This window comes from Antechinus flavipes, chromosome 4, assembly GCF_016432865.1.
Source record: "Antechinus flavipes isolate AdamAnt ecotype Samford, QLD, Australia chromosome 4, AdamAnt_v2, whole genome shotgun sequence".
NCBI lineage: Eukaryota > Metazoa > Chordata > Mammalia > Dasyuromorphia > Dasyuridae > Antechinus > Antechinus flavipes.
Genome location: NC_067401.1, coordinates 104329987 through 104357161, shown reverse-complemented (window position 1 = coordinate 104357161; position 27175 = coordinate 104329987). Strand labels below are relative to the sequence as shown.

Sequence of the window (27175 nt, the reverse complement as noted above, 5' to 3'; positions counted from 1 at the left end):
AAAAATATCATATCCAGCAAAATTATCTATAATTTTGAATGAGAAAAAAATGAATCTTCAATGAACTTGGAGATTTTCAGGATTTTCTACCAATAAAACCTGCATTTAATAGAAAATTTAACATATAAAAGCCAATATCAAAGATCAGTTTTAAGGAACTCAACACGGACAAACTATTCAAAGATGGACAAAATGTTTGTGCTCTTTTTTACATAGGAAATGTATACTATATGTTTAAGATTCACATCAATAATTGCTTGCTCAAAAGAAAGATTGGCAGAGTTAAGGTAAAAATAGTAATCATGTTATACAAATGAAGTACAGAGGAAGAATAAACACAGAGGCATTAGAAGGGGGAGGAAGTTTATAGTTCTAAAAACCTACTCACATCAGGAATGGGTTCAATAGGTAACACATCTACTATACCATAAAGGTTATAAGACCCTCCAAAATATATAAAATAAGGGGGTAGGGATGAGCAGGTAGGGAACCAAAGAGTGAGGGAAGAAGACAAGGAAGGGTCTTTGGGGAGGGGGAAGATTAAGTAACAGCAAAGCAAGTTGTGGAGCAGAATTTAATTGCAGAATCAGCAACGATAGAAAAGACATGTGTGAATGTGGTGTGTGTGTGTGTGTTTATGTATATATCTATATAAATATATCTTTTCTTAACTATAGCTTATTGGACATGGTGGAGGGGATGAAAGAGGAAAAAAGCATAAAGCAAATAAAGTGCACAGCAAAGAATCAAAGAACAATCTATAAGGAAGTAAAGAAAAAGATGGACATTCATGAATACAATTTCTTCTACTAACATATATATACTTTCTTGATCTGGTAAATTGTTGTTATACAATTTGAATCCTCCCTAATGTTCTACTGGGTGCATGACAATGTTTTCTTTTATTTTCCTTTTTTTTTTGTTTTGCATTCCTTTCCTGTTTTTCTTTTTTTTTTTCTTACTATTTTTTCAAATAAAATAAATTTTTTCAGAAAAAATGTGGGAAAATGAAACAGTAATATATTGTTGATGTGTTGTGTACTGATCCAACCATTATGGAAAGCAATTTAGGATTATGCTCAAAGGACAATCAGACTGAGCATATCTTTTGATCTAGCAATAGCATTACTAAGTCTGTCTTCCAAAGAGATCATAAAAATGGGGAAAGGACCCATATGTACAAAAATGTTTATAATAGTTCTCTTAATGGTGGCAAAAGAAGTGGAAAGTGAGGGGATAGCCATTAATTAAGGAATAGCTGAACAAATTATGATATATGATTGTGATAGAATACTTTTTGTCTATAAGAAATGATGGGCAGGCAGATTTCCATAATTTCTATGGTGTGAAATGAAAGAACCAGGAGAAAATGATACACAGTAACAGCATCATTGAGCAACGATCAACCTTGATGCACTTCTCAGCAATAAAATGATATAAGACAATTCTAAGAGATCCAAGATGGAAAATGCTATCTACAGTCAGAGAAATAACTACAAATTTGAATGTAAACAAATCAAAGAATAACATTTTCACTTTCTTTGGTTTTTTTTTTTCTCTTTCTCATGTTTTTTACTTTTTTCAAACATGACTAACATAAAAATAGGCTTAATATGATTATACATGTATAACATATCAGATTGCTTGCCAGCTTGGGGGAAAAAAGGATGAAGGGGGAGAGAAAAATGGAAATCAAAATCTTACAAAATTAAATGTTGAAAATTATCTTAACATCTAATTGGAAAAAATAAAAATATTATCAAATGAAAAAATGAGTAAACAAAGGAAAAAACTGATCATTGATAGCTACTTTGGTATAAAAGAACATCTGGGTTCATATTCAGAGGAAGATGGTGAGATTAAGAAATTCATTCCAACTCTAAAGAGTAAAATCAAATTATCACAAGCCCCAAAAGAAGTTATTCTAAATAAGTCAACCCATGTGGCAGAAACTAGATAAAAACCAATAATATCTCCATCATCCTGAATTTAGTTGCAAGCCTGTCACACATCATTCTTGATAGGGAACCATTATATAACAAATTCATTGTTTCAAATGCAATCATCTTTTTTCTGCACTTTATATATGGAAATGTTTATATTTATTGATGTTTGCCAGCTTAAGAATAACAAAAAATTTTTCAAGTAAGTAAATACACAATGATTTCTCATTCCCATATTCAAGTTTCAGGTAAAATTACTGTTTTACTTTCAATGATAGCAGGAGCAGATGCAGAAACATCCTGCAGCCAAACCATCTCTACAGATATAGGGATTCTAAGTGAAATAAGAAACTAGGAGAGCTGTATTCTCAGATTGGCTGATGAGCATAAATGGAAACTGGGTATTCCCTAGTGTCTCACAAGAGGACATCTGTCTTCACACTCTTCCTCCTGATTCTTTCTGTGTTAGGATCACACTTGTGCAATTCTCAAGACCCCCAGAAATCCAAGGAGGAAAGTCCCCTTTCCCAAAGAGGAAGAATCTGATGAGGCTGAATGAGCAAGAACTGCAGAATCTGAAAGGAGAGAAGAAGAGCAAATGAATCAAAGCCACTAGGAAAATAAAGGAAAAAGGGAAATTATTACAGAGAACAACATTATCAAGGAGGGACCCATAGCTGGAGCCCTGAACTCCATCCTTCAAGTAGTCTGGACCTTAGACTAATGGAACAGAGGCTTCTGTTCCTCAGGCTCATAAGTATCTGAAGCCTGATTTTAATTTAGCTCCTCCTGACTCCAGGCCCAGCAATATACTCACAGCACCTCCTGGCTGCCCCTTACTAATTTTGGGATCTTAGGCAAGGCTGCTGGCTTCTATGAACCTCTGTTTCCTCATCTATAAAAATGGAATAATAATAATAGTATTTATCTCACAGGATTAGTGTTGTAATTTTCAAATGATAATGATATAATAAAGGTTAAATTTCCCCCCAAATTGTCATGTGCTATTTAAACCAATTGAGACCTCTTTAGTCTGGAAAGTGTCAAGCTTTTGTATTCTGTAATATTTAGCACAACACAGGCTCCATGTTACTCACTTGATATCAGTGAATAAAATATCAACCTGGAAATGATTCTCCTAGCTAGCAAAAAGTGCACCTGTTAGGGTCTGTCTTGGAGAACTGAAGTAAGAAGGATTGTGACTCTTCCAAGGAGAAAAATAAAAAATCTCTGTTTGTATTTCCTTAGGAAAGGTTCTGCTTCTGAGAGACCCCAGAAGCAGAACTCTGGGCAGAAGCTTGAGAAGAATCCTTTTTTAAACAACTTCTCCCAGATCACAAGTCTTTGTAGGTACTCAGTCTTCCTAGGATTGTAAATTTAAAGCTGGAAAGGATTTTTAAAAGTGTTATCTTACAAATGAGAAATGAGGTTCAGAGTTAGGTCCTATTCCTAGAGGATTCCATTTGAGAAAAGTGACTTCCCTAGACACAAGACTAAGAGGGAGGGGAGGACATCATATTCTTCATAAAAATAAATGATGCCCTTTTAAGTTCGTTTCATATTATGGATGCCCATCAACTGGAGAATGGTTGAGTAAATTGTAGTATATGAACGTTATGGAATATTATTGTTCTGTAAGGAATGACCAGCGGGATGAATACAGAGAGGACTGGCGAGACTTACATGAACTGATGCTAAGTGAAATGAGCAGAACCAGGAGATCATTATATACCTCAACAATGATACTGTATGAGGATGTATTCTGATGGAAGTGGATCTCTTCAATAAAGAGATCTAATTCAGTTTCAATTGATCAAGGATGGACAGAAGCAGCTACACTCAGAGAAAGAACATTGGGAAATGACTATAAACTGCCTGCATTTTTGTTTTTCTTCCCGGGTTATTTATACCTTCTGAATCCAATTCTCCCTGTGCAACAAGAGAACTGTTCAGTTCTGCACACATATATTGTATCTAGGATATACTGTAACCTATTCAACATGTAAAGGATTGCTTGCCATCTGGGGGAGGGGGTGGAAGGAGGGAGGGGAAAAATCGGAACAAAAGTGAGTGCAAGGAATAATGTTGTAAAAAATTACCCTGGCATGGGTTCTGTCAATAAAAAGTTATTAAAAAAAAAAAAAAGAAAGGAAAAAAAAAGTTGGTTTCATATTTCCAGTGAAGTTTGAAAGTCCTGGGGATTTCAGATGGAAGAAATCCATCCATAGATGCCTTTATATTTTCTGTTTTCAATTCTACAAATCCAGTCTTCCTTAAGTTATTAATTAAAATGTTGATGTTATTAACTGCCACTGACACATTACTTTGTGGATTATGGCACTATTTACATTCATTGTTCATTTGATCTTCCCAAAAGCCCTATGAAGTACATAATATAAAAATTATTATCCCCATTTTAAATCTGAGGAAACAATTTCAGAGTTGTGTTATTTAGCTATGATCATACAACTAATAAATGGTCATATAGAATCTTGAACCCAAGTGTTCTGGATTCACTATCAGTTTTCATTCCAGTATATTATAAGTACTTCAGAAAGCAATAATAGTCCCTGTCCAGACTTCATCACTTCCCCAACATTTCTGAGCTCTCTCTAATGTACTTATCAGAATCACAGACTCTTGGTTTTGAAAGGGAAGAAATAAAAACATTAATGAATTATTATTATATACTATAACATTGTTATTAATAACATTGGATTATTAACAACAAAATGTAACACTTTAAGGGTTGTGAAATATTAAAAAAAACTTGACTTTTCTCTGCCTTCAATGGCTTATATCAAGATGATGACATAGGAGCCATCAGCATTGTAATGTTTGTCTCCATAAGCCATGCCAAGTGAAGGGAAAGACACTCACTGTGAAGATGAACATTCCATTATCTTAGCTCCAGAAGAGAAGCTAAGGAGCCAGGGGCTTTAAAAGATGAACAGTCAGAAATCACTAGTTTAAATGCCAGGAGCTCTGCTCCTCAACCTCACCATGAATGCTCAAAAGGAATTCCATGTTGGTGCCCACAGAACAGGTGTGAGTGGTTATCAAAGCTCTGTAGGACCCTGCATCCTCCATCCTCAGGGAGCTGATCTCCAAGGAGTAGCTATGGATAGGTACTTTCAACCTTCCCACATAAAGAGGGTTGATTAGAGTGATATTGGCTGGTTTTCTTCCTTGTCCTGAGTATACAACAGCAATAAGTGTTTTGGAAATCCAAGTGATGTTTTCAACCTTCTCTCCTGCCATGATTTTCAAAGGAAGAGTAATTGACTCCCCTACAATGCCAATGAACTTTCCTGGTCTTGCAGTCCCTTTGGAGCCTCCTGGCCCTGCAAACACAAAAAGAAAATAACAAAAACTTCCCTTTCCCAGATCTGTAAGGTCCTGGGAACCCCCCTTGTTGATAAATCTTTGTATAAGAACATTTCACAGGAGCAGCTAGGTGGTACAGTGGATAGAGCACCAACCCTGAAGTCAGGAAGACCTGAATTCAAATCTGACCTCAGACACTTAACACTTCCTGGCTGTGTGACCCTGGAAAAGTCACTTAATGCCAGTTGCCTCAGGGGGGAAACATTTCACTTTTCTAAAGCATGAGGAGCTTTATTTTTAAAATTTGCTCACAATTAACCTTTAAAAATGTAAAATATTACCTTCATTTCTATTTTGCAGATGAAGAAACTGATACTCTGAGAGGTAGAGTGGGATTGACAAAAATTTCAGAATGTATATGTCTTGGAGTCTAGATTTAAACCTGTTTCAGGCTCTCATCATGGTAATAACAAAGAACCCCTGTTCTTTTGGGATTGCAAAGAAGAGGGAGAAATGGAATGACAATATATTATGATCAGGTAAAATAATTTCAGAATTCATGGACATGGATTTAGAATGCTTGGAAATGACACCACAATGAAGAGCATATATATATGTATGTATGTGTGTGTGTGTGTGTGTGTGTGTGTGTGGGTATAAATATATGTATATATGTATGTATGTGTATATGTATATAGGTGTGCATATATATTTTAATGTACACACATTTACATATATGTATACATATACGCATGTATGTGTGTATGTATGTGTGTGTGTATATATATTTGAGGAAGAGTGTAGGAATAGGTCATGGGACTTAAATTTGTTGAAGAATTGGGAGGTTAAGGTGTCTGAAGTGTATCAGTATGTATTTCAAAGTCCCTTAATATGAAGTCGAGCATTGCAAAGGAGAGAAAGACTGGGCTAAGTACTCAACTGATTAAGCAAGAAAGGAGAATATTTTTGAGGTCAGAAGACAACAGCAAACATAATCTTGAAAGGCTAGTAAATATGGCTTAAATGAATCTCAAAGGAGGAGTGGTTATAGAGTAATGATGGTACAGAGGGTGCCTGAAAATACCAGCAAAGTAAAGAATGTTCCAACCTCCCCCATCATGATCAATGAGTCAGAGGTGTGAGTAATGTTCAACCAGTATTGGAAAGGGTTACCTCCAAAACTGTGTCATTAAGAGGGAGCCAGAGTGGGATCTGAGGCTACAGAGTATGAAACAGAAAGCAGGTCCCACCACTCAGCTCTCATAATAATAATGGTTGACATTTAACATAGCCCCTTTAAGATTTGCAAGTGGCTTAACCTACATCTTATCTGATCATCACAACTCTTGCGGTTCTGAAGCTCAAAGAGGCTAAGAATCTTGCCTATGATCAGAGGAAAGATTGAGACTCAAATGCCTCCTGATTCCAAGTTCTGTATTCTTTCCACTATTACATCTTGCTAAAGTTCTCCTATTCTGACAAATTTGGGGGTGTTTATTACCTCACTTAGTATTTCTTTGAGCTTTCTGAGACCAGTGCCATTGGTTTAGGGGCCAGAACTCACTTGCATGAAACTCAAAGAGTCTCATTTGGGTCCTCCCTTTGCCCTATACCCTACCCCTTTCTTTTTTTCCCCTTCATAATCATATTTTCTCTTAATCGTCTTTTTCTTCTTTCAGGTTTTATAATTCCTACCCATTTCCTCTCTGCATTCTTCTACTTTGGGGAAGGGGCTTTCCTCTTTGAGATCTGGGAGATTTATACCTTTTTGGCTTTGTGACCTATATAAATCTCAAGGCCACCCAATTACATCCAATCCTTAAAGTTATAGATTAAGGGAGTATCTGAAGCCTATTTAGTTTGGGGTGAGTATAAAGGTAAAATAAAAGGATTTTAACTATTTTATATTATATAGTTACATATAATATATTATGTGATCTTATAATATGTACTATACAATTTTACATTGTATTATTTATATTTTATCTGATCTTGTTTTTTTTAGGATATTTCCTGCCTAACTTATGGGAAACTTGTTTTCTGAGATAAAAAAATGTCATATTCTTTAATCATGAAAATCTTTCCCCCCACAGAATGTCAATTTAAATTCCATAATGACATTGTTATTGCAATAATAGGAAGACAATGACATTAAGTAGTTGTTCATTGTTCCTGGGAGGCAAGGATGAGATATATTGAATATTTGTAACAGCCACAAGATGGCCCCAGAAGCTTGAAATCTGAGAATCAACAAAGTGGCACTGGATCTTTAGTGACTGACTAAATGATCTAGTCTGCTAGGCAAATATAATTCCCAGAGCTCACAAAAGGTGTTTTAGTTGGAAGGAGGGAGAAGATTGAGGTGATGACAGTAACAAACTGTGCTTCCCAGCCATAAGGAGAAACATAAAGATTAAGAGAGTAAGAGGAGAAGATAAAGTAAAAGTGACAGGGTAAAAAGAAAAGTTGAGAAGGAAAATAGTGAGTAGAAATAAGGAGGGAAATTCACAAAAAGAAATTATACCTCTGAGTGTGAATTAGGGAAAAAATAATTCATTTGGAAAAACAAAAAATCAAGAATATTAAAGAAAATAATGAAAAAAGGTATAAAGAAAGGATGTTAATTAGTACCAAACTTTTAATTGTATCATAAAACAGTATTTATCAAAACTATCAGATACTGGCTAAGAATTAGGTAAATTAGTGGATTTACCTATTTACATCAGCAAATTTACAATTTACATCAGCAAATAAAGATAACCATTTTGTATTTGAAAAATGTAAAGAGGATAATTTGCTATTTGGTAAATATATATATAGGTATACATATATGTATATGTAAAAATTGGGAAAACTGGAAAGCAGTATGGGAGAAACTGGTCAAAAAACAATTATCTTGCCCTGTTTACCAAGATAAAATCAGAATAGATACATAACCTAGATATAAAGAGAGATTTTACAAGAAAATTAGAACACAAAAATATTAAATAGACTTACATATAGATGAATAACTTATAAGTAAACAAGAGATAGAGAGCAAAGTTAGGTTTAAAATAGATAATTTCAATTACATTAAATTAAAAAGAGTTTGTACAAAAATAAAAAAAAATTGTGCCAAGATCAGAAGAAAGAAAATTTGGAGGGAGTGAATTTCTATAGATAATTTATCAGATAAAAGGTCTCATATATAAAATATATAAAGAACTTTGGCAAATCGGTAAGAATACAAGCCATTCAAAAAAAAAAAAAGAATACAAGCCATTCCCCAATTGTTAAATGACAGTAAGCTCAAAGAGTTATTAAACTACCTACATATAACTTTTGACCCAACAATATCACTATTTGGTCTATTTCTGAAGATAATTAGAGGAAAAGAAAAAGAATTGAGAGATTCTGAAATGTTTATAGCATCTCTCTTTGTGGTGTCAGAGAAATGGAAATTATGGGGATGCCCATCAATTGGTGAATGGCTGAACAAGTTGTAGGGTATGATTGTGATGAAATACTAAGGTGCATTAGAAATGATGAGCACTATAATAATAAAAAAAAAAAAGCATGGATAGACTTGCATGAAATAATGAAGAACAAACTGAACAAAATTAAGGAAATATTAAATACAGTAAAAGCAAAATTGTTTTAAGAACAATTTTGAGTGAATAAGTTATTTTGTCTGTAAAGGACATATGAAGATGCTATCTGCATCCAGAAAAAGAACTAATATAAGTATGTATAGAATCATTTTACATACATACATATATATGCCTATTTGTGCCTAATGGTAGCCTTCACTAGGGTGGAGGGGGAAGGAAGAAAAAACTTACATAACAGTTTTGTTGCATATCTGAAAGGAATAGCAAGTTGTGCATAGCAGATTTGCAATTTCTTTTGCAAGCATCTTATACTATACTATGGAAATTCTTGTTTTATTCCATAAACATACTCGAAATTAAAAGGTATATTTCTAAGAGATCCCCCAACTCAGATTCTGGAAAGGGTTTGGGAGGACAACTGCTTCTTTTTCTAAAAACAGAGGCTACTAGGGCTACCCAGTCCTCTTAGAATCATAGATTTAATTAAGTATTTTAGATGTTATCTATTCCCACTCCTCATATTGCAGATGAGGAAACTGAAACTTAAAGTTAGTTTCTGTTTTTCATTTTTTCTTTGTATCCCAGTTATCTAGACTAATGTCTTAGATGTGATAGATAGCTAATAAAGGTTTATTTAGGGAAAATATAATAAGTGTCTGTTGAAAAGAACTGAAACAAGTTTAAACAGTATAAGAAAACAGCATTTCCATGACATCTTTAGTGTAAGAGAATATGAGCTATGAAACCTTTCTGTACAAAAATATTGTTGCATAAAGGCTTTTCAAAGAAATGAAGATCCTCTGACTCTGAAATGTCATTTCATGTTGGGGGCTTCAAGAAAGTTCATGTCCTGGAGACATTATAGACAGGGAAGATGAGCCTTCTGATTATCAATAGCTCAGAACCAAAGGTTATGTGTGACCTGTCCCTACTGGGCTCCAACTGAGAGAAGCTGATCCTTAAAGTATTCAACAGAGGAAGCGAAGACAATTCACTCCTTTGTAACAATCATAAAACCTGGTCTATACTATGCAAGTAATCATTCCAAAGCCTCCTGAGAAGATAGGAATTGAAATGATTATCTGCAAAAAATATGTCCATTAAGAACAGAGAACTATCTCCATCTAATCACTGATTAGATCTCTGACTATGCAAGTATAATTTGGGAGATAGATGTCCCGAGATCTCCAAAAGATACCTAATATTGAATCTCCATCAAACACAATAGTTCCAGGTCACAGTGGTATCAATTATATTTTGCAGTGTTTCCTTCCTATTCCACCAAATATTTTAGGATGATGACAGTCACCAAACTGACTGGAGCTCAGTGTAATTTTTGATTTTATAACTGGTTGCATAGGAAGAATAAAAGACCCCAAATTATAAATTGAGAAGGCTTCCAAGAGCAAACTAACTACTAACTACTAACTATTAATGAAAATTATTTCAAAGCAGCCTCTCCCTACTCTATCTTTGGACATTTGCTTTTCTGATCCATGTGAGGATTTTAGATTTAACCTACATATACATATATCTTCTTGACTTCAGTCCAGAGTTCCATTCTGTTGAAATCTTGGATCTTACTTCTGTCAGTCATAGTCTATGTTGGCTCTACTTCCTGACTTTATACCCCATGAACTATTGAGCTTCAGCAAAAAATTTGATGAGCACATCAGTTATGTGTACCAGATCTCTTCCTTTAAAATAGAAATGGCAAAGGAATGACTACAATTGTCCTCATATTTTCTTTCATATAATTAAATATGGAACGCACTGAATCTTCTCTCCTTTTTCCTTCCCTTTTCTGTTGGACTGATGAAGAAAATAAGTGGTGTCCACTTGAAGGCATGCATGGCTATGGAAGTGGAAGGATGAGAAATGCAGTTGATAAAAACAGAAGAATTTTTGTTTTAAGAAAAAGAAAAAGAATCCTCAAAAAAGGGTACTCACATAAAGTAAAACGACTAAAGGTTTTGCCCTTGTTTTGTATGGCAGAGCAGGAATGTATTTCCCTACACACACACACACACACACACACACACACACACACGCACCTAAAACCCTGAGAAAGTAGTTTTGAATTGGAACAACATAGTGGTGGTCACTCCCTAGGAATATCAGACTTCTTTTGAGCATAAATTGAAGATGAGTGAGTGAAATAGCTGTGAGCCAGATAGCTGCTAGCAAGTTGACATCAAATCTATATCTGGGTAAGAAATGTTACTCATTCATTGGATAATAGAATTTTCAATTAATTGTTGCATTTAACCTCCTTTTAGTAAAAATGTCATTTACAACAACATGAAGTTCAAAATTACAAGTGAGGAGTATATCTTAGAACACTATGGGTTACCATGTATACATTTCTCCTAAATGAAGGCTCTGAGCCAAATAAATTTGAAATCTCTTTAAAAGCACTTAATCTGAATTACTTTTTTCTAAGAGAAAAATTGATTTTCCCAGATGAATCAGAAAGGAAATTCCCCTAAAGGACCAGGATCAAATGTTTTTGTATTTAAAAGTATCTTCTCATTTTCTTTCCACTCCCATCCCCAATCCAGATTAGCTGTAAATATTCTCCCAGGCATCTACACATTATTTCAGTCTAGGAAGAGGGGAATCTCCAGGACCTTTGGGATTATCTTCCGTGAGTAAAGGATTCCAGCACTTGACAAATTTTATGTCTTCTTTTCAGTTTTCATTCTTCTGTATAACATTTGAAACTATTGACCAACTTCTTCTCATGGATCCTCTCTCTTATCTAGGTTTTCATGACCCTGCTCTCTCTGGCAACTCCTACTACTTATCTGATAGTCTTCAATTTCTTTTGTAAAATCATTATCTCTATTGAGTTCTTTTACTGTGAGTGATCTCAAGACTTTGTCTCAGATTCTTTTCTCTCTCTACATCCACTCTCTATTCTGTCTAAGTGATCTTAACAGGTCCTATGAATTGAAATATTATCTCTAAGCAAATGACTCCAAGATCTATAATGGGCTGAGGCTTGAGTTGATGCACTGAGGTCCCAAGCACATGAGGCTAAATAGTAATTGGACCATACTCTATTAATATATAAGCTTGGAGAAAGAATGGCCCCCACCCACTCTTTGTGCAAGTCCTGATGTGTTGTATAGGAAATGACGATTTTGGTGGGTGGAGGCAGGGGAGTGGAAAAGGAAGGGGAGGAGAGGCTTTTGGGATTGCCATTGCCACGGTTGGCTCGGCTCGCGTCCCTCTCTCTTAGCTGGCTTCCTGTCTCAACTGCCTATATTTGCTATCGCAATCTTTCTTGCCTATATTTGCTATTGCAATGTTTATTCACCTCTTCACTTCAATAAATATTGAAGATTTTTCCCTTAACCTGAATTCCTGACTCCGGCTGATTTTAAATACACGGTCATTACAAAGATCTTTTTCAGTCTTAGTATCTCTTCTGAATTCTAGTCTTCCCAATTCCCTATAGAATATTTTGGACTTAATGTTTACAGGCATCTCAAACTAAATGTGTCCAAAATAAAACTCATAAATGCAAATTAAGACATATTAAGACATAAATGCAAATTCTGAGGTACTTCCTCACACCTATCAGACTGGCTAAGATGGCAGAAAAAAATGATAAATGTGGGAAGAGATGTGGGAAAACTAAGATATTAGGGCATGGCTGGTAGAGGTGTGAACTGATCCAACCATTCTGGGAAACAATTTGAAACTATGACCAAAGGGCTATCAGACTGTGACTAGAATAGCCTTTTATCCAGCAGTGTCTCTACTGGGTCTGTATCCTCAAGAGATCATAAAGAAGAGAAAAAAAACCCACATATGCAAAAATCTTTATAACAGCCCTTTTGGTTGTGGCAAGGAACTGGAAACTGAGTGGATGCCCATCACTTATGAAATGGCTGAATAAGCCATGGTATATGAATATAATGGAATATTATTGTTCCATAAAAAATGATGAGCAGGCTGATTTTAGAAAAGTCTAGAAAGATTTATAGGAACTGATGCTGAGTGAAGTGAGCAGAACCAAGAAAACATTGTACACAGTAACAAGATTATATGAAAATCAACTGTGATAGACTTGGCTCTTTTTAATATGAGGCGATTCAAGGCAATTACAATAGGGAATTATGATTCCAGTTTATGATGGAAAGAGTCATCCACATCCAGAGAGAGAACTATGGAGATTGAATATAGATCAAGGCTTAGTAGTTTCACCTTTTTTGTTTTTTGTTTGTTTGCTTGGGTTTTTTCTCTTTCCTGTGGTTTTCTTTGCCTTTTGATTTGATTTTTGTGTGTGTGCAGCATGATGAATATGCAAATATGTTTAGAAGAATTGTACATGTTTAATCTACATAGAATTGCTTGGGGATGGGGGAGAAGAGGAGAGGAAAAGGGAGAAAAATTTGGAGCACAAGGTCTTTCAAAGGTAAATGTTGAAAACTATCTTTGCACATATTTGAAAAAATAAAATACCATTAAAAACAAAAATAAAAACTCATTAGTTCTTCCACCCCCCTCTCCCGAAAAAAGCCTTATCTCTCTTCTGAATTTTCCTATTTATAGAAACAACTAGATAGATATGGAGACAACTACTGGATAAAACACTGACCCTGAACTCAGATAGACCTGAATTCAAATTTAGCCTCACACATTTACTAGCTGTTTTACTCTGGGCAACTCACTTAACTTCTGTTTGCTTCAGTTTCCTCAACTGTAAAATGAGATTTGTTATGAGAATTAATGAGATTATTTGTTAAAAAAAAAAAAAGCACTTAGCATAGTGGTTGACATGTTGTAGGTGCTATAAATTACTTATTCCCTTCCCCTTTTCTCTCAAGTCCATCACCATCCTTTCAAAATATTTCTATGATCTCTTCATAAAATTTTAAAAATTCTATGAACTTTCAGTTTTTCTCCTGCCTTTATTGACATATGGGCTTCTTCTAATCATCTGTGCCATTCACTGTATACTTTCCTTATGATTTTAAAATTCCACTTCCTTAAAAGGCTATATGTCTTCTCATACTCTTGAAAGGTTGAAAAAAATATTTCTGGACATAATGGGTGATTCCATTGATACAGAAATGAGATTCAGACTAATGGATGCAAATTCTAACTGTCCAATCATTTGGAATGATTTTTCCTACTTTTACCCTGAGTAAACTTTGATTAAGGATCACTAAATAATGTCCAACCTTGGTTTTCTCTAGACTTGAGTGGAGAGGACTGAGTTGGATGGTTGTAAATTTTAGTCTTCATCTCATTTTGTGTTTCTAGGATGGCATTGGATTATCAGTACTTCTCAGGTCAGAAAAACCTTAAATACTCTGACATCTTTATAAGAGATGTAAAATAGTTTAAACCCCAACAAAATTAAATAAAAATTTTTGAAAGAATTTGGGAAACAGAATTTAACTTGTGATCCCTATCTGGAATCTGGGACAGAACAGTTTAGATGTCAATTTGTTAAAGACCTTCCTGAGCACAGATTCTCCTAATCTAGATATGAATTCTTGAGTTCTAATAACCATCCTCTGAAGTGAATTCTCTCATTCTGGCTTCTTCATAGAGCCCCTAAATGAAATTACCATTATTATTCAAACTAGAACTCTCCTGACTAAAGAGGAAAAAGCTATGTTGGTCCAATGATCTGTCTTTTTTATTGTTATACTTTTCTGTTCTAAGATAATTGCAAAATGATTGATCCATATTATAGCCAGAAATACCTACCAGGTCCTTTCTAATTGTTTTGACATTTCAATCCACTGTTCTTTCCCTCCCCCAAAAAATGTTTTTACTAGCTATTTGACCTTTAGCAGTAAGTTACTTAATTTTTTTTGGCCTCAGTTTTCCCAAATAGAAAATGAAGACATTGGATGAGCTAATCTCTAAGGCTCTTTTCATTTCAAAATCTATGATATTTATGATTTTAGCAACCTTCTTAGAAGAGCAACCAGAGTTCTAAACTGTCATGGAGTTATTCACAGAGGAAGTGGTGTAGTGTGGCAGAAAGAAAACTGTATTTCAAATCATGAAAATCTGAGTTTAAAGCTTATCTCATACATTTAGTGACATACACTGGACATGTCACTTAACTAATTTGAGCCTTACTTTTTTTAATCTGTAAAATGAGGAAAATAATAGCCCCTACCTTACACTTGTGAGAATCAAATGAGCTCATGTATCTTTATTTGCAAAAAGTTCTGCAAACCTTAAAGCTGTCTCTATGTGAACTATTATTAATCTAGTCTCAATTCATATCTTCTTTTTGGTTGTTGTCCCTTAGAAACAACTTATCTGCAGCAGAGTTAAATCAGTATCTAAATCTGAAGTCAGTGACTGGTCCTTTTACTCTCTCCCAAAGCTTTATATCTAGTATCATCCTCCTCCTTCCCCATTAACCACCACTGAGTATCATTACCTCTCCTCAACCTGGCTTCTAAAAACAAAACAAAAAAAAAAAAATGTGACCCATTCTAGTCATAAAGCTAAAATTTTTAAATTACTGGTTTCTCTTTCATGACACTCATTATAGATCCTTAGGTTATCTATAATCTTGTATGATGGTGACATTGGATTTCTTTGGGTTGATAATATGACTAGTAAGGTCCTCCAACCATCCTACTCAGCTATAGAATAGTTCATGGAAAAAACAGTCACAACCCTTGTAATGAGGGTCAGTATCTTAGAATATATCAGATTCTTGATGATTCATGAATGCAAAGAATGAGAATTCTAGGAAATATCCTCTATCTTCTTTCCCATAGCAATACCTAGGGATAGAATTCTGACTCCCTTAGAGCCACAATCACCATCACATTTCTAGGTTCCTTCTAGAGCTCTTCTGGACCAGCAGACTCTCTCTCTCTCCCTTTCTGTCTGTCTCTGTGTCTCCATCTCTCCATCTCTCTCTCTCTCTCTTTCTCTTTCTCTCTCTTTCTATCTTTCTCTCTTTCTCTTTCTATCTCTTTCTCTCTCTCTCTCTCTCTGTCTCTCTTTCTCTCTGTCTCTCTCTCTGTCTCTGTCTCTCTCTCTCTGTGTCTCTCTTTCTCTCTCTCTGTCTCTCTGTCTCTCCCCCCCCCATTCCTTTTTCTTTGTCTCTTTGTCGCTGTCTCTCTCCCTCTCTGTCTCTGTCTTTCTGTGTGTCTGCTCTATCTCTATCAGAGGATTTAAGGACAAACATTTGTCTCAGTGTCTCAGAATTTTTGCTTCTCATAACCCGCTCTGGATCATTCTTTATCCATGGATACTAAGTATCAATGAACAAAAACAGGTTTTCTTGGCAACATATATATTTCTACAGAAATAAAGTAGTCCTATATATCTAGAATATACTTCTTTCTTCCTTCTTCACTTCTTAGAATCCTTAAATAATTTCAAAGCACAATTGAGGAGCCATCTCCTATAGTTATTTCCTGATCCCCAAATTATAAAGGCTCTCTCTTTTTGGAAATTACTTTGTATTAATTTGTACATAATTTTTATTATCTATCTGTAACTATTACAGTATCCCCATGCCCTAAATGGACTGTTAGTTCCTTGAGGACAATCTTTCATTCTGTCTTCATATTGCCAGCATCTAACAATTCTTTTCATGTATTATGTACTTAATAATTTTAGCTGAATTAAATATTTTTACAAAGAAGGAAAAAGAAAAAAAGGAAAAAAGGAAGAGAGGGAGAGAGGAGGGAAGAGAGGGAGGGGGTGGTGGAAAAAGCATACAGAACTGACTTATCATTTAATTTTTTTAGAGATGCAGACTTTCTAATGTAAAATGAAGGTATTTGACTAAAGAATGTCTTCTATTCTTTATAAAAACTAAAATTTAAATCCGACAACTATGGATCTAGGATCTCTTAGTACTTTTTCTAGGCTCATAGTGATTATCTATGATAGTTAGGTAAATCATAGCCAAGCCCTTATTCAATACCACTCTATTAACTTCAAGAGTATTAGGATACTCCATCAAACCCTACAGTGGCACCAAGCTTAAGAGTAATCAATCTCTATCAATTAAAAAGAGTCATATGTAAATGGATTTGAAACCTTGGTTACTCTCTCTCTCATATACACACGCACACATGTATACATCATATATATATATATATATATATACACACACACACACACACACATACATATATATACATCTCATGTGTGTGTGTATGTGTGTGTAGGAACTGAACCCAAAACAGATTAAATGATTTGTCCCAAATTGCATAGATAGAAATGGCAAAGATGGGAAACAAATACATATTCCAAATTGCTCCTAGGCAACTTATTGAACTGAGAAATACTAGGAAAGAAAAAAAATGAAGAAAAATTATGCAAATCTGTCAAATAGTTAGGCTAGACCTGGGTAAAGAAACAATATTTCTGAAATACTTTCAGAGAATTATCAGTCATTGTTATGAGAATAATTTATAATATTCCCCATAACATGTTAGCATATGCTAACTCATGAACAGGGGGAATCATTGTAAGAGGTATCGATATCTCTTCCCAACTGGTCATCACAAATGCTTATTATAAATTAACCAAGGTACTAAGTCATGTAAATGAGGAAGTGTGTGGAACAAAGGGCCCAGCAATATGGCTGGATGTTGTTCTGAGCTGGGGATAAGGGGAAGAGATCCCAGGTTGAAATGGGATCTTAATTGAATTAGAGCAGATGTGTTCTCCTCACAATGGCTAAATCCTTAATAATGTTGGCCTAAGGTCAATTTAGTTAGTAAGTTTAGTTCCAATCATAAGTCACTAGTTTTGACTGCTCAGGTATAATCTTGAGCACACTGAGTTTTCTTCTACTATTTTTGGAGAGGTTGCAAACTTTATCCTTCCCTTGTAAATAAATCTCTCCCAAATTTATTGTAGCTCAGGTTTGAAGAAGGGGAAATAGGGAACTGGAACATATGGAAGTTCAGTATCAAAGACTTAAGGATGAAAGGGAGGTGGTAGTTAAGAATGTAAATTGAGGACCAAGCTACTAAAGAAGAGATCAGATTTGGACAAAAAGAAAGCAAGCAGGAAGCTAGTGTTGTGGGATTTTAAACTGCAAGGGATCTTAAAGGTTATCTAACATGAGGCAATTGAGATCTAGAGGGCTTTCTCCAAAGATACAAAGTAGCACCATTAGGATTCAAATCAAGATGTTGTTAGACCAAACTCAAGAAGTCTTTGGGCATAAACTGGGAGGCATGATCTTCTGGTCTCTAAACATCTTTTTTAAGGCAAAAACAGTTCTTCTTTTCAAGAAGCTCATGTGGATTTTTCAAGAAGCTCATGTGGATTTTTCAAGAAGCTCTCTTTTTCAAAAATATTTTTAACATTCATTTTTTTTAAAGTGAGTTCCAAATTTTCTTTGCCCTTATCCCACCAATTATAAAAGCAAACAACATATCAATTATACATGTGGAATCAAGCAATCTATATTTGCCATGTTGGGGAAAAAAGCAACATATATATATATATATATATATATATATATATATATATATATATATATATATAACTTCAATTTGTATTAAAAGTTCATCAATTCTTTCTTTGGTAGTAAACACCATTTTTCATCATGAGTAGCTAAGTCTTTCATTGTCGATCATTATTACAATACTGATGTTTATAAATATTGTTCTCCTGGTTCTAACTTCACTTTGTGTCAATTCATATAGGTCTTTAAAGCCAGGGCTTTTTGAAATCGTCTCCTTCATCATTTCCTAAAGCACAAGTCCATCAAAATCATATATCACAATTGTTTAGTCATTCCCCAATTGTCGAGCATCTCTTCAATTTCCAAAGAGGTGCTATAAATATTTTTGTACATATAAGTAATTTTCCTTTTTTCTTTTTTTTCAAATTTCTTTGGAATACAGACCTAGCAGTGGTATTGCTGGGTATGCAGTTTTATAGCCTTTTCAGTCTAGTTTCAAATTGTTCTCCAGAATGGTTGGACCAGTCACAACTCCTGCACAATGAATTTATGTCCCTATTTTTCCATCTCTCCTTCAACATTTGTAATTTTCTTTTTCTGCCATCTTAACCTATCTATTAGATGTGAAATGGTGCCTCAGAATTATTGTAACTTGCATTTCCCTATACATTAGTGATTTAGAGCATTTTTTTCATATGACTATGGATTTCATTGATTTCTTCTGAAACTACTTGTTCATATTTGATCATTTATCATTTGGGGACTGGCTCTTAATTTTTTTATGAATTTGACTCAGCTTCCCATATGTTTGAGGCCTTTGTGAGAGAAATTTTCTGTAAAATTTTTCTCACGCTCTTGATTTTCTTCTAATTTTGGCTACATTGATTTTCTTTGTGCAAAAGCTTTTTAGTTTCACATAATCAAAATTATTTATTTTACTTTCTGTGATTCTCTATATTTCTTGTTTTGTCATAAACTCTTCCCTTATCCATAGATCTGAGAGGTGAAAAATGTCCATGCTCTTCTAATTTGCTAATGAACTCTCTTTCTCTATGTCTAAATCATTTGCCCATTTTGACCTTATCTTGGTATACAGTGTGAGATGTTGGTCTATGCTTAATTTCTGCCCAACTAATTTCTAATTTTCCAAGGAATTCTTGTCAAATAATGAATTCTTGCCCCCAAAACTTGGAGAATAAGTAACATTCACTACAGCCATCTTTGCTAGTTTCATATATTCCACACATTTTCTAGGACTGTCTACTAGCTTTCTATACAGAATGTGATCAATACTTAATAGACAGACAAAAGTCTCATCTATCTAACCAGTATGTATAAAAGAGGGGAGGACAAGGAGAGAGGAGAGGGAACATAAGAGGGAACGCAATGCGGCAATTAACCAATGATTTAGGAACTAGATGGTTTCAATAACCAGCATATGTACTTGCCACCCTCAGACCTTAGAATTACCTAACCATGAGAATTAAAGGAATCCTGAGTTTCTCGCAAGAAAGTCAGGTTTTGGCCTTAGCTCACCCTTTCTAGTAAACTTGCATCTCAGGGATCCCTAAGATTTTGATTTGAAGAGGACAGAGAGGTTGCAAAAGAAAAAGTACGTAGCAAGTGGAGAATGGATGGTGTATTAAAATTGTTCCTTATTTTTTTTTCAGGGAAACAAGGATAAAATCAAAGACATAATCTTCTTAAATTCCAAAGGCTCAAGAAAACAACATAAGGATTAAACCAACATAAATGGAAAGAACAACAAACACAATACATTTGAAAATGGATGCTGCAAAGTTACAAATATGCACATGGCCCTAAAGATAAGATGCAATAACATTTCCATCCCTACTTCTTTGCAAAAGTTGGCCAACGAGAAGGGTAGGGTCCATGGTGTGCAACATCACCTTGTCAGATTTTTTTCATTATGCTGAACATTTTGCTGGGGTTTTTTTCACTCTTATTCCTCATTTTCTTTTCTCTTATTTTTAAACGTTTGTTTCTATTTGAGATGATTACAATACATTTGAAAACAGATGCTGAAAAGTTACAAAGATGCACATGGCCCTAAAGATAAGATACAATAACATTCCCATTCCTACTTCTTTGCAAAAGATGGCCAAGGAGAAGGGTAGGTTCCATGGTTTGCAACATTATCTTGTCAGATTTTTTTCATTATACTGAACATTTTGCTGTTTTTTTTTTCACTCTTATTCCTCTTTTTCTTTTCTCTTATTTTTAAACATTTATTTTAATTTGGAATGATTTTCTGGAAAGAGGGTAGGAGAGGGATATAAAAGCAAATTTTAAAATGTAAAACCAAAAGATATCAATAAAAATTCATTTTTAAAGAATGATCAACAATTCTTCAAGGAGAATAAGAATTGAGAAAAAACTCATTAGATTTTTGCAACTAAAACATTTATTAATTTTGACTTTTGGAGGGGCAATAGAATCAAGTGACTTGCCTTAAGTAACTAGCTAAATAAATATTAAGTGTCTAAGGCTACTAGTTTTCTATCCACTGCACCATCTAGTTGCATCTCTTTATTAACTTTGGAAACAGAAACTTCAGTGTCATGATAAGGTCAGAAGCCAAAATTGTAAGAGGTTAAAAACATAGTAACAGGAAAATGGAAGCACCTATTTTGGGTTACCTTTTTGTGGTTTGGGAAGAACAGATAAACTAGACACCATGTGTCAAAGATCTTTCCTAAATTCAGACCATCCTTTCAAGAATCTCAGAAAACAGGAACTGCTGGAGACCAATCTGGAATTATGCCCAAAAAGTTATCAAACTGTGCATACCCTTTGATCCAGCAGTGTTTCTATTGGGCTTATACCCCAAAGAGATACTAAAAAAGGGAAAGGGACCTGTATGTGCCAAAATGTTTGTGGCAGCCCTGTTTGTAGTGGCTAGAAACTGGAAAATGAATGGATGCCCATCAATTGGAGAATGGCTGGGTAAATTGTGGTATACGAATGTTATGGAATATTATTGCTCTGTAAGGAATGACCAGCAGGATGAATACAGAGAGGCTTGGAGAGATCTACATGGACTGATGCTAAGTGAGATGAGCAGAACCAGGAGATCATTATACACTTCGACAACGATATTGTATGAGGATGTATTCTGATGGAAGTGGATTTCTATGACAAAGAGACCTAACTGAGTTTCAATGGATAAATGATGGACAGAAATAGCTACACCCAAAGAAGGAACACTGGGAAATGAATGTGAACTATTTGTATTTTTGATTTTCTTCCCGAGTTATTTTTACCTTCTGAATCCAATTCTCCTGTGCAGCGGGAGAACTGTTCAGTTCTGCAAATATGTATTGTATCTAGGATATACTGCAACATATTTAACATATATAGGACTGCTTGCCATCTTGGGATGGGGGGGTGGAGGGAGGGAGGGGAAAAAACGAAACATAAGCGAGTGCAAGGGATAATGTTGTAAAAAAATTATCCTGGCATGGATTCTGTCAATACAAAGTTATTATTAAATAAAATAAAATTTAAAATTTAAAAAAAAAAGAAAGAAAGAAAACAGGAACTGAATTATGAGTTGTAGAGAGAAGAAATTCATCCTATATTTGTTGTCTATGGAAATTGCACAATGGAAATTTGCCAAATTTCTCTCTGGTATATATCCAAACCTGACCAGAGGAAATGCAAAACTTTGGCTTTTTTTTTTTTCTTTTCAGGTGAAACTTTGGTCTAGTCTATTCTGAACTTTGACAACCGATACATGTTAATAACTAATATTTTCATAGTTCCTTAAAATTTACAGATATTTAAATAATTGGAAAAATATGAATTGCTCAAGGAAGAGCAATTCATTCTACCTCATGGGAGGATAGAATCAACATAATAAAAATGACAATTCTACCTAAATTATTCTACTTTGAATTATACCAATTAGACTACCAAAAATATTTTATAGAACTAAAAAAAATAACAAAATTCATCTGGAAAAACAAAAGATCAAGAATATTAAGGAAATCAATGGGAAAAAATGTGAATGAAGTTGGACTAACCATATCAAATCTCAAACTGCATTATAAAGCAGTAATCATCTAAAAAATCTGGTACTGGCTAAGAAATAGAGCAGTGAATCAGTGGACTAGATTAGGTGCACAATACATTGGAGTAAGTTACTTTAGTAATTTAATGTTTAATAAATCCAAAGACCTAAACTTTGGGGACAAAAACTCACCATTTGTCAAAGATCTTTCCTAAATTCAGACCATCCTTTCAAGAATCTCAGAAAACAGGAACTGCTGGAGACCAATCTGGAATTATGCCCAAAAAGTTATCAAACTGTGCATACCCTTTGATCCAGCAGTGTTTCTATTGGGCTTATACCCCAAAGAGATACTAAAAAAGGGAAAGGGACCTGTATGTGCCAAAATGTTTGTGGCAGCCCTGTTTGTAGTGGCTAGAAACTGGAAAATGAATGGATGCCCATCAATTGGAGAATGGCTGGGTAAATTGTGGTATACGAATGTTATGGAATATTATTGCTCTGTAAGGAATGACCAGCAGGATGAATACAGAGAGGCTTGGAGAGATCTACATGGACTGATGCTAAGTGAGATGAGCAGAACCAGGAGATCATTATACACTTCGACAACGATATTGTATGAGGATGTATTCTGATGGAAGTGGATTTCTATGACAAAGAGACCTAACTGAGTTTCAATGGATAAATGATGGACAGAAATAGCTACACCCAAAGAAGGAACACTGGGAAATGAATGTGAACTATTTGTATTTTTGATTTTCTTCCCGAGTTATTTTTACCTTCTGAATCCAATTCTCCCTGTGCAGCGGGAGAACTGTTCAGTTCTGCAAATATGTATTGTATCTAGGATATACTGCAACATATTTAACATATATAGGACTGCTTGCCATCTTGGGATGGGGGGGTGGAGGGAGGGAGGGGAAAAAACGAAACATAAGCGAGTGCAAGGGATAATGTTGTAAAAAAATTATCCTGGCATGGATTCTGTCAATACAAAGTTATTATTAAATAAAATAAAATTTAAAATTTAAAAAAAAAAGAAAGAAAGAAAACAGGAACTGAATTATGAGTTGTAGAGAGAAGAAATTCCATCCTCTACTTGTTGTCTATGGAAATGATTTGGCACAATGGAAATTTGCCAAATTTCTCTCTGGTATATATCCAAACCTGACCAGAGGAAATGCAAAACTTTGGCTTTTTTTTTTCTTTTCAGGTGAAACTTTGGTCTAGTCTATTCTGAACTTTGACAACCGATACATGTTAATAACTAATATTTTCATAGTTCCTTAAAATTTACAGATATCTAAATAATTGGAAAAATATGAATTGCTCAAGGAAGAGCAATTCATTCTACCTCATGGGAGGATAGAATCAACATAATAAAAATGACAATTCTACCTAAATTATTCTACTTTGAATTATACCAATTAGACTACCAAAAATATTTTATAGAACTAAAAAAAATAACAAAATTCATCTGGAAAAACAAAAGATCAAGAATATTAAGGAAATCAATGGGAAAAAATGTGAATGAAGTTGGACTAACCATATCAAATCTCAAACTGCATTATAAAGCAGTAATCATCTAAAAAATCTGGTACTGGCTAAGAAATAGAGCAGTGAATCAGTGGACTAGATTAGGTGCACAATACATTGTAGTAAGTTACTTTAGTAATTTAATGTTTAATAAATCCAAAGACCTAAACTTTGGGGACAAAAACTCACCATTTGATAATAAGTGCTAGGGAAACTAGAAAATACTCTGACAGAAACTAGGTAAATACCAATATTTCACTTGATATACCAAGATAAGGTTAAAATGGATACATGATTCATACATAAAGGTTAGACCATAAGGAAATTAAGGGAGCATGGAATAATTTACCTGTCAGGTCTATGGGTAAGGAAAGAATTTAGGATTAAACTAGAGATGAGGAACATTACAAAATACAAAATAAATAATTTTTATTATATACAATTAAAAAGTTTTTGCAGAAACAAAATCAGTTCAATTAAAGAAAGCAGAAAAATAGGAAACAATTTTATATCAAGTAGGCCTTATTTCTCAAATATATGGAGAACTGAGTCAAATTTATAAAAATTCAGATAATTCCCCAATTGATAAATTGTTAGAATCTTTCCAAAGTATTAACTCACTGGAATTGATAGAAACAATGCTTATGTACTTAAGTTTACACCTTTGAGAGTTCACACATTAGCTCACACATTAGAGTTCACAAGTTCGGGAGATTCACAAGTCAGGAACCCACAATCCCACTCTCTCGGAGGAGGAGTCAACTTTTGAGTTTATGCCTCTAAAAGAGCCTATAAAAGCTCTCAGAGCCTCAGCGAGGAGTCAGTTGAGAAGAGTAGAATTGGAGATTCAGAGGGAGCTGGAGGTGACAAAGGACAAGCTGCAAGAGCTCTTGGAACCAAGGAGGGAGATAGGCCTCTAAGAAAACTAACTGGGCTACTTTGGAAGAGACAATAAAGGACTGTACTTTAACAGCTGGCTGTATTTGAGGTGATTATTGAACTGAAACTAAGGCTGCCTCCAGAAGCTCCCCAAGAAACCTGCTCCTCCAGAGAACGATCATATTTTAGAAAAGAAGAGAACACTACAATAAATGGTCAAAGAATATGAACCAGCAGTTTTCAGATGAAGAAATCAAAGCTATCTATAGTAATATAAAAATGTTCTAAATCACTACTGATTAGAGAAAAGCAAAGTAAAACAACTCAGATACCACCTTATACCTATCAGATTGTCTTACATGACAGAAAAGGAAGGTGATGAATAGACTGGGGGGTGGGGGTGGGAACTGGAACATAATGTATTGCGATGAAGTTGTGAACTAATTTAACCCATTCTGGAGAGCAATTTGGAACTATGCTCAAAGGGCAACCAAACTGTATCTAATCTTTAATCCAGTAATATCATTATTAGACCATTATCCCAAAGAGATTTTTTTTTTAAGGGAAAAACACCTATTTGTACAAAGGCATTTATAGCAGCTTTTTTTTTTTTTTTTTTTGCAGTGGCTAAGAACTGGAAATTGAAGGAATGCCTATCAATTGGGGAATGACTGAGCAAGTTGTGACATAAAATTTTGATGGAATACTATTATACTATAAGAAATGACAAGCAGGATGATTTCAGAAAAACCTGAAAATATTCACATGAACTGCTGTAAAGTGAAGTAAGCAAAACCAGGAGAATATTCTACACAGTAACAGCAATATTTTTCTGACTTGGAAAGTGGTCAGTTCAAAGCCAAGAAAGATTAGAGTAGTGAAAGGTGAAAGAGAGAAACTGGAAAGTGAAGCACCTGAAGCCTCAGATCATAGTATAACAGTGTGTACTCACCCAGGAGGATACTGAGAAGGAAGAGTGGCCACAGTCTGGGATGGACCATTTTAGTTAAAAACAGGATTGAGCAAACTATTTTCTGGATCTCTGTGTGTGAATAACCCCTATAGAAAAACTTCCTCTTTCTACCATCTAAGCTTTGGAGCCAGATTAGGGGAGGGAAGTGCAGATGTTAATAATTACTTTTAAAAATTAAGATGAAGAGGAAGTGAGTGCCTGGGCACTGAGGGAGTGGTTTGCAGAAAAGTAAGTTAAGTCTGCTAAGATGGAAATGAGAACAGAGGCCAAGACTCTTGGCCAAGGACCATTTATCATGGAAATCAGACTTAAAAGGACCCCATGACAAAATTATTTTATCCTTTAGGAAGACTTGATTGAACAAACATGCAAAAAAATTTTTTTGAAAGTACTCAATGTACCTTGGGTAGGTTTGAGGAGAAAGATTATCTTCTTAGGGATCAACACTTTTATCTCATTTGATCTTAACAATCCTGAAGTAATTACTATTATGATTCTTATTTTACAGTTGGAGAAGCTGAGGGAAACAGATTAAGGGCTTTGTCCTGGGTCACAACTAGTAAATATCTGAAGCTGAATTTGAACTCAGATATTTTTAACTCCAGTCTCAGGGCTCTGTTCACTGGGCCCCTTGTTGCAATAAGATATTTGTAAAAGTGTTTAGCATAGTAGCTGGCACTTAGTACATGCTTAATAAACTTTGATTTCCTACCTCTTCCCTTCTCCTTGTGTGGGATCTTAAGTGTTTATGTCCAGGAAAATATGCAGGGAAGATGAGAAGTACCTTCTCTATCCAAAATGGAGAGAGAGAACACATATCCATCTCGAGGATCAATGTAGTTCTCTTCATGTATCATGACCTTAACTTAATTCTATCATTGACTATAACCTCTGCATATTGTACCTTGTTGGGATACAAAGATAGAGCTATTCTTGAGCAGATAAGGAGTCAGGAAACCTGGATCCTACTCTCAATTGCTGCCATTGCTTATATGAAATGTTAAGTAAGTCATTTCCCCTTCTACAAGACTCAGTTTCCTCATCTTTAAATTTAAGGATATGGCCAACATTTGCTATCTGTGCCACTTTAGGAAAGTAACTTAATACACTTTACTTATAAAATGGAGGGAAGTGGACTAGATGACTGACACTTTATATCTGTGATCCTTCTCAACTATAAAGTTTATGAATCTATGGATTGAAGTGAAAAAGATTTTCAAATTATTTGAGGTTCTGACTTGTGGATGATGTCTTCAAAATATTTCTTTAGGACACTACTCAAGAGGAGGTTTTTCCAGCTAGTACAAAAGTATCTATGAGTCAAGTCAAATTGACAAGCATTTGCAATATCCCAGACATGTCTTAAATGCTGGGAATACAAACATAATTGGGAAAAAAAGATAATTCCTTCTATCAAGGAGCTTACATTTCCACGGAAGAAGGCAATCCATAATAGAAAGCTGA

General features: G+C 34.7%; 1 protein-coding gene across 1 annotated transcript; it reads right to left on the bottom strand.

Moving 5' to 3' along the window:
• Positions 1–1664: 1664 nt before the first annotated feature.
• On the bottom strand, positions 1665–26026 carry LOC127559694 (SLAM family member 9-like). Its single transcript, XM_051993654.1, has 3 exons — positions 25691–26026; positions 4946–5287; positions 1665–2518 (listed from the first exon to the last, which is right to left on the bottom strand). Exons 1-3 carry the CDS (start codon positions 25737–25739, stop codon positions 2415–2417), a joined length of 495 nt encoding a protein of 164 aa, XP_051849614.1. The 5' UTR covers positions 25740–26026; the 3' UTR covers positions 1665–2414.
• Positions 26027–27175: the final 1149 nt, after the last annotated feature.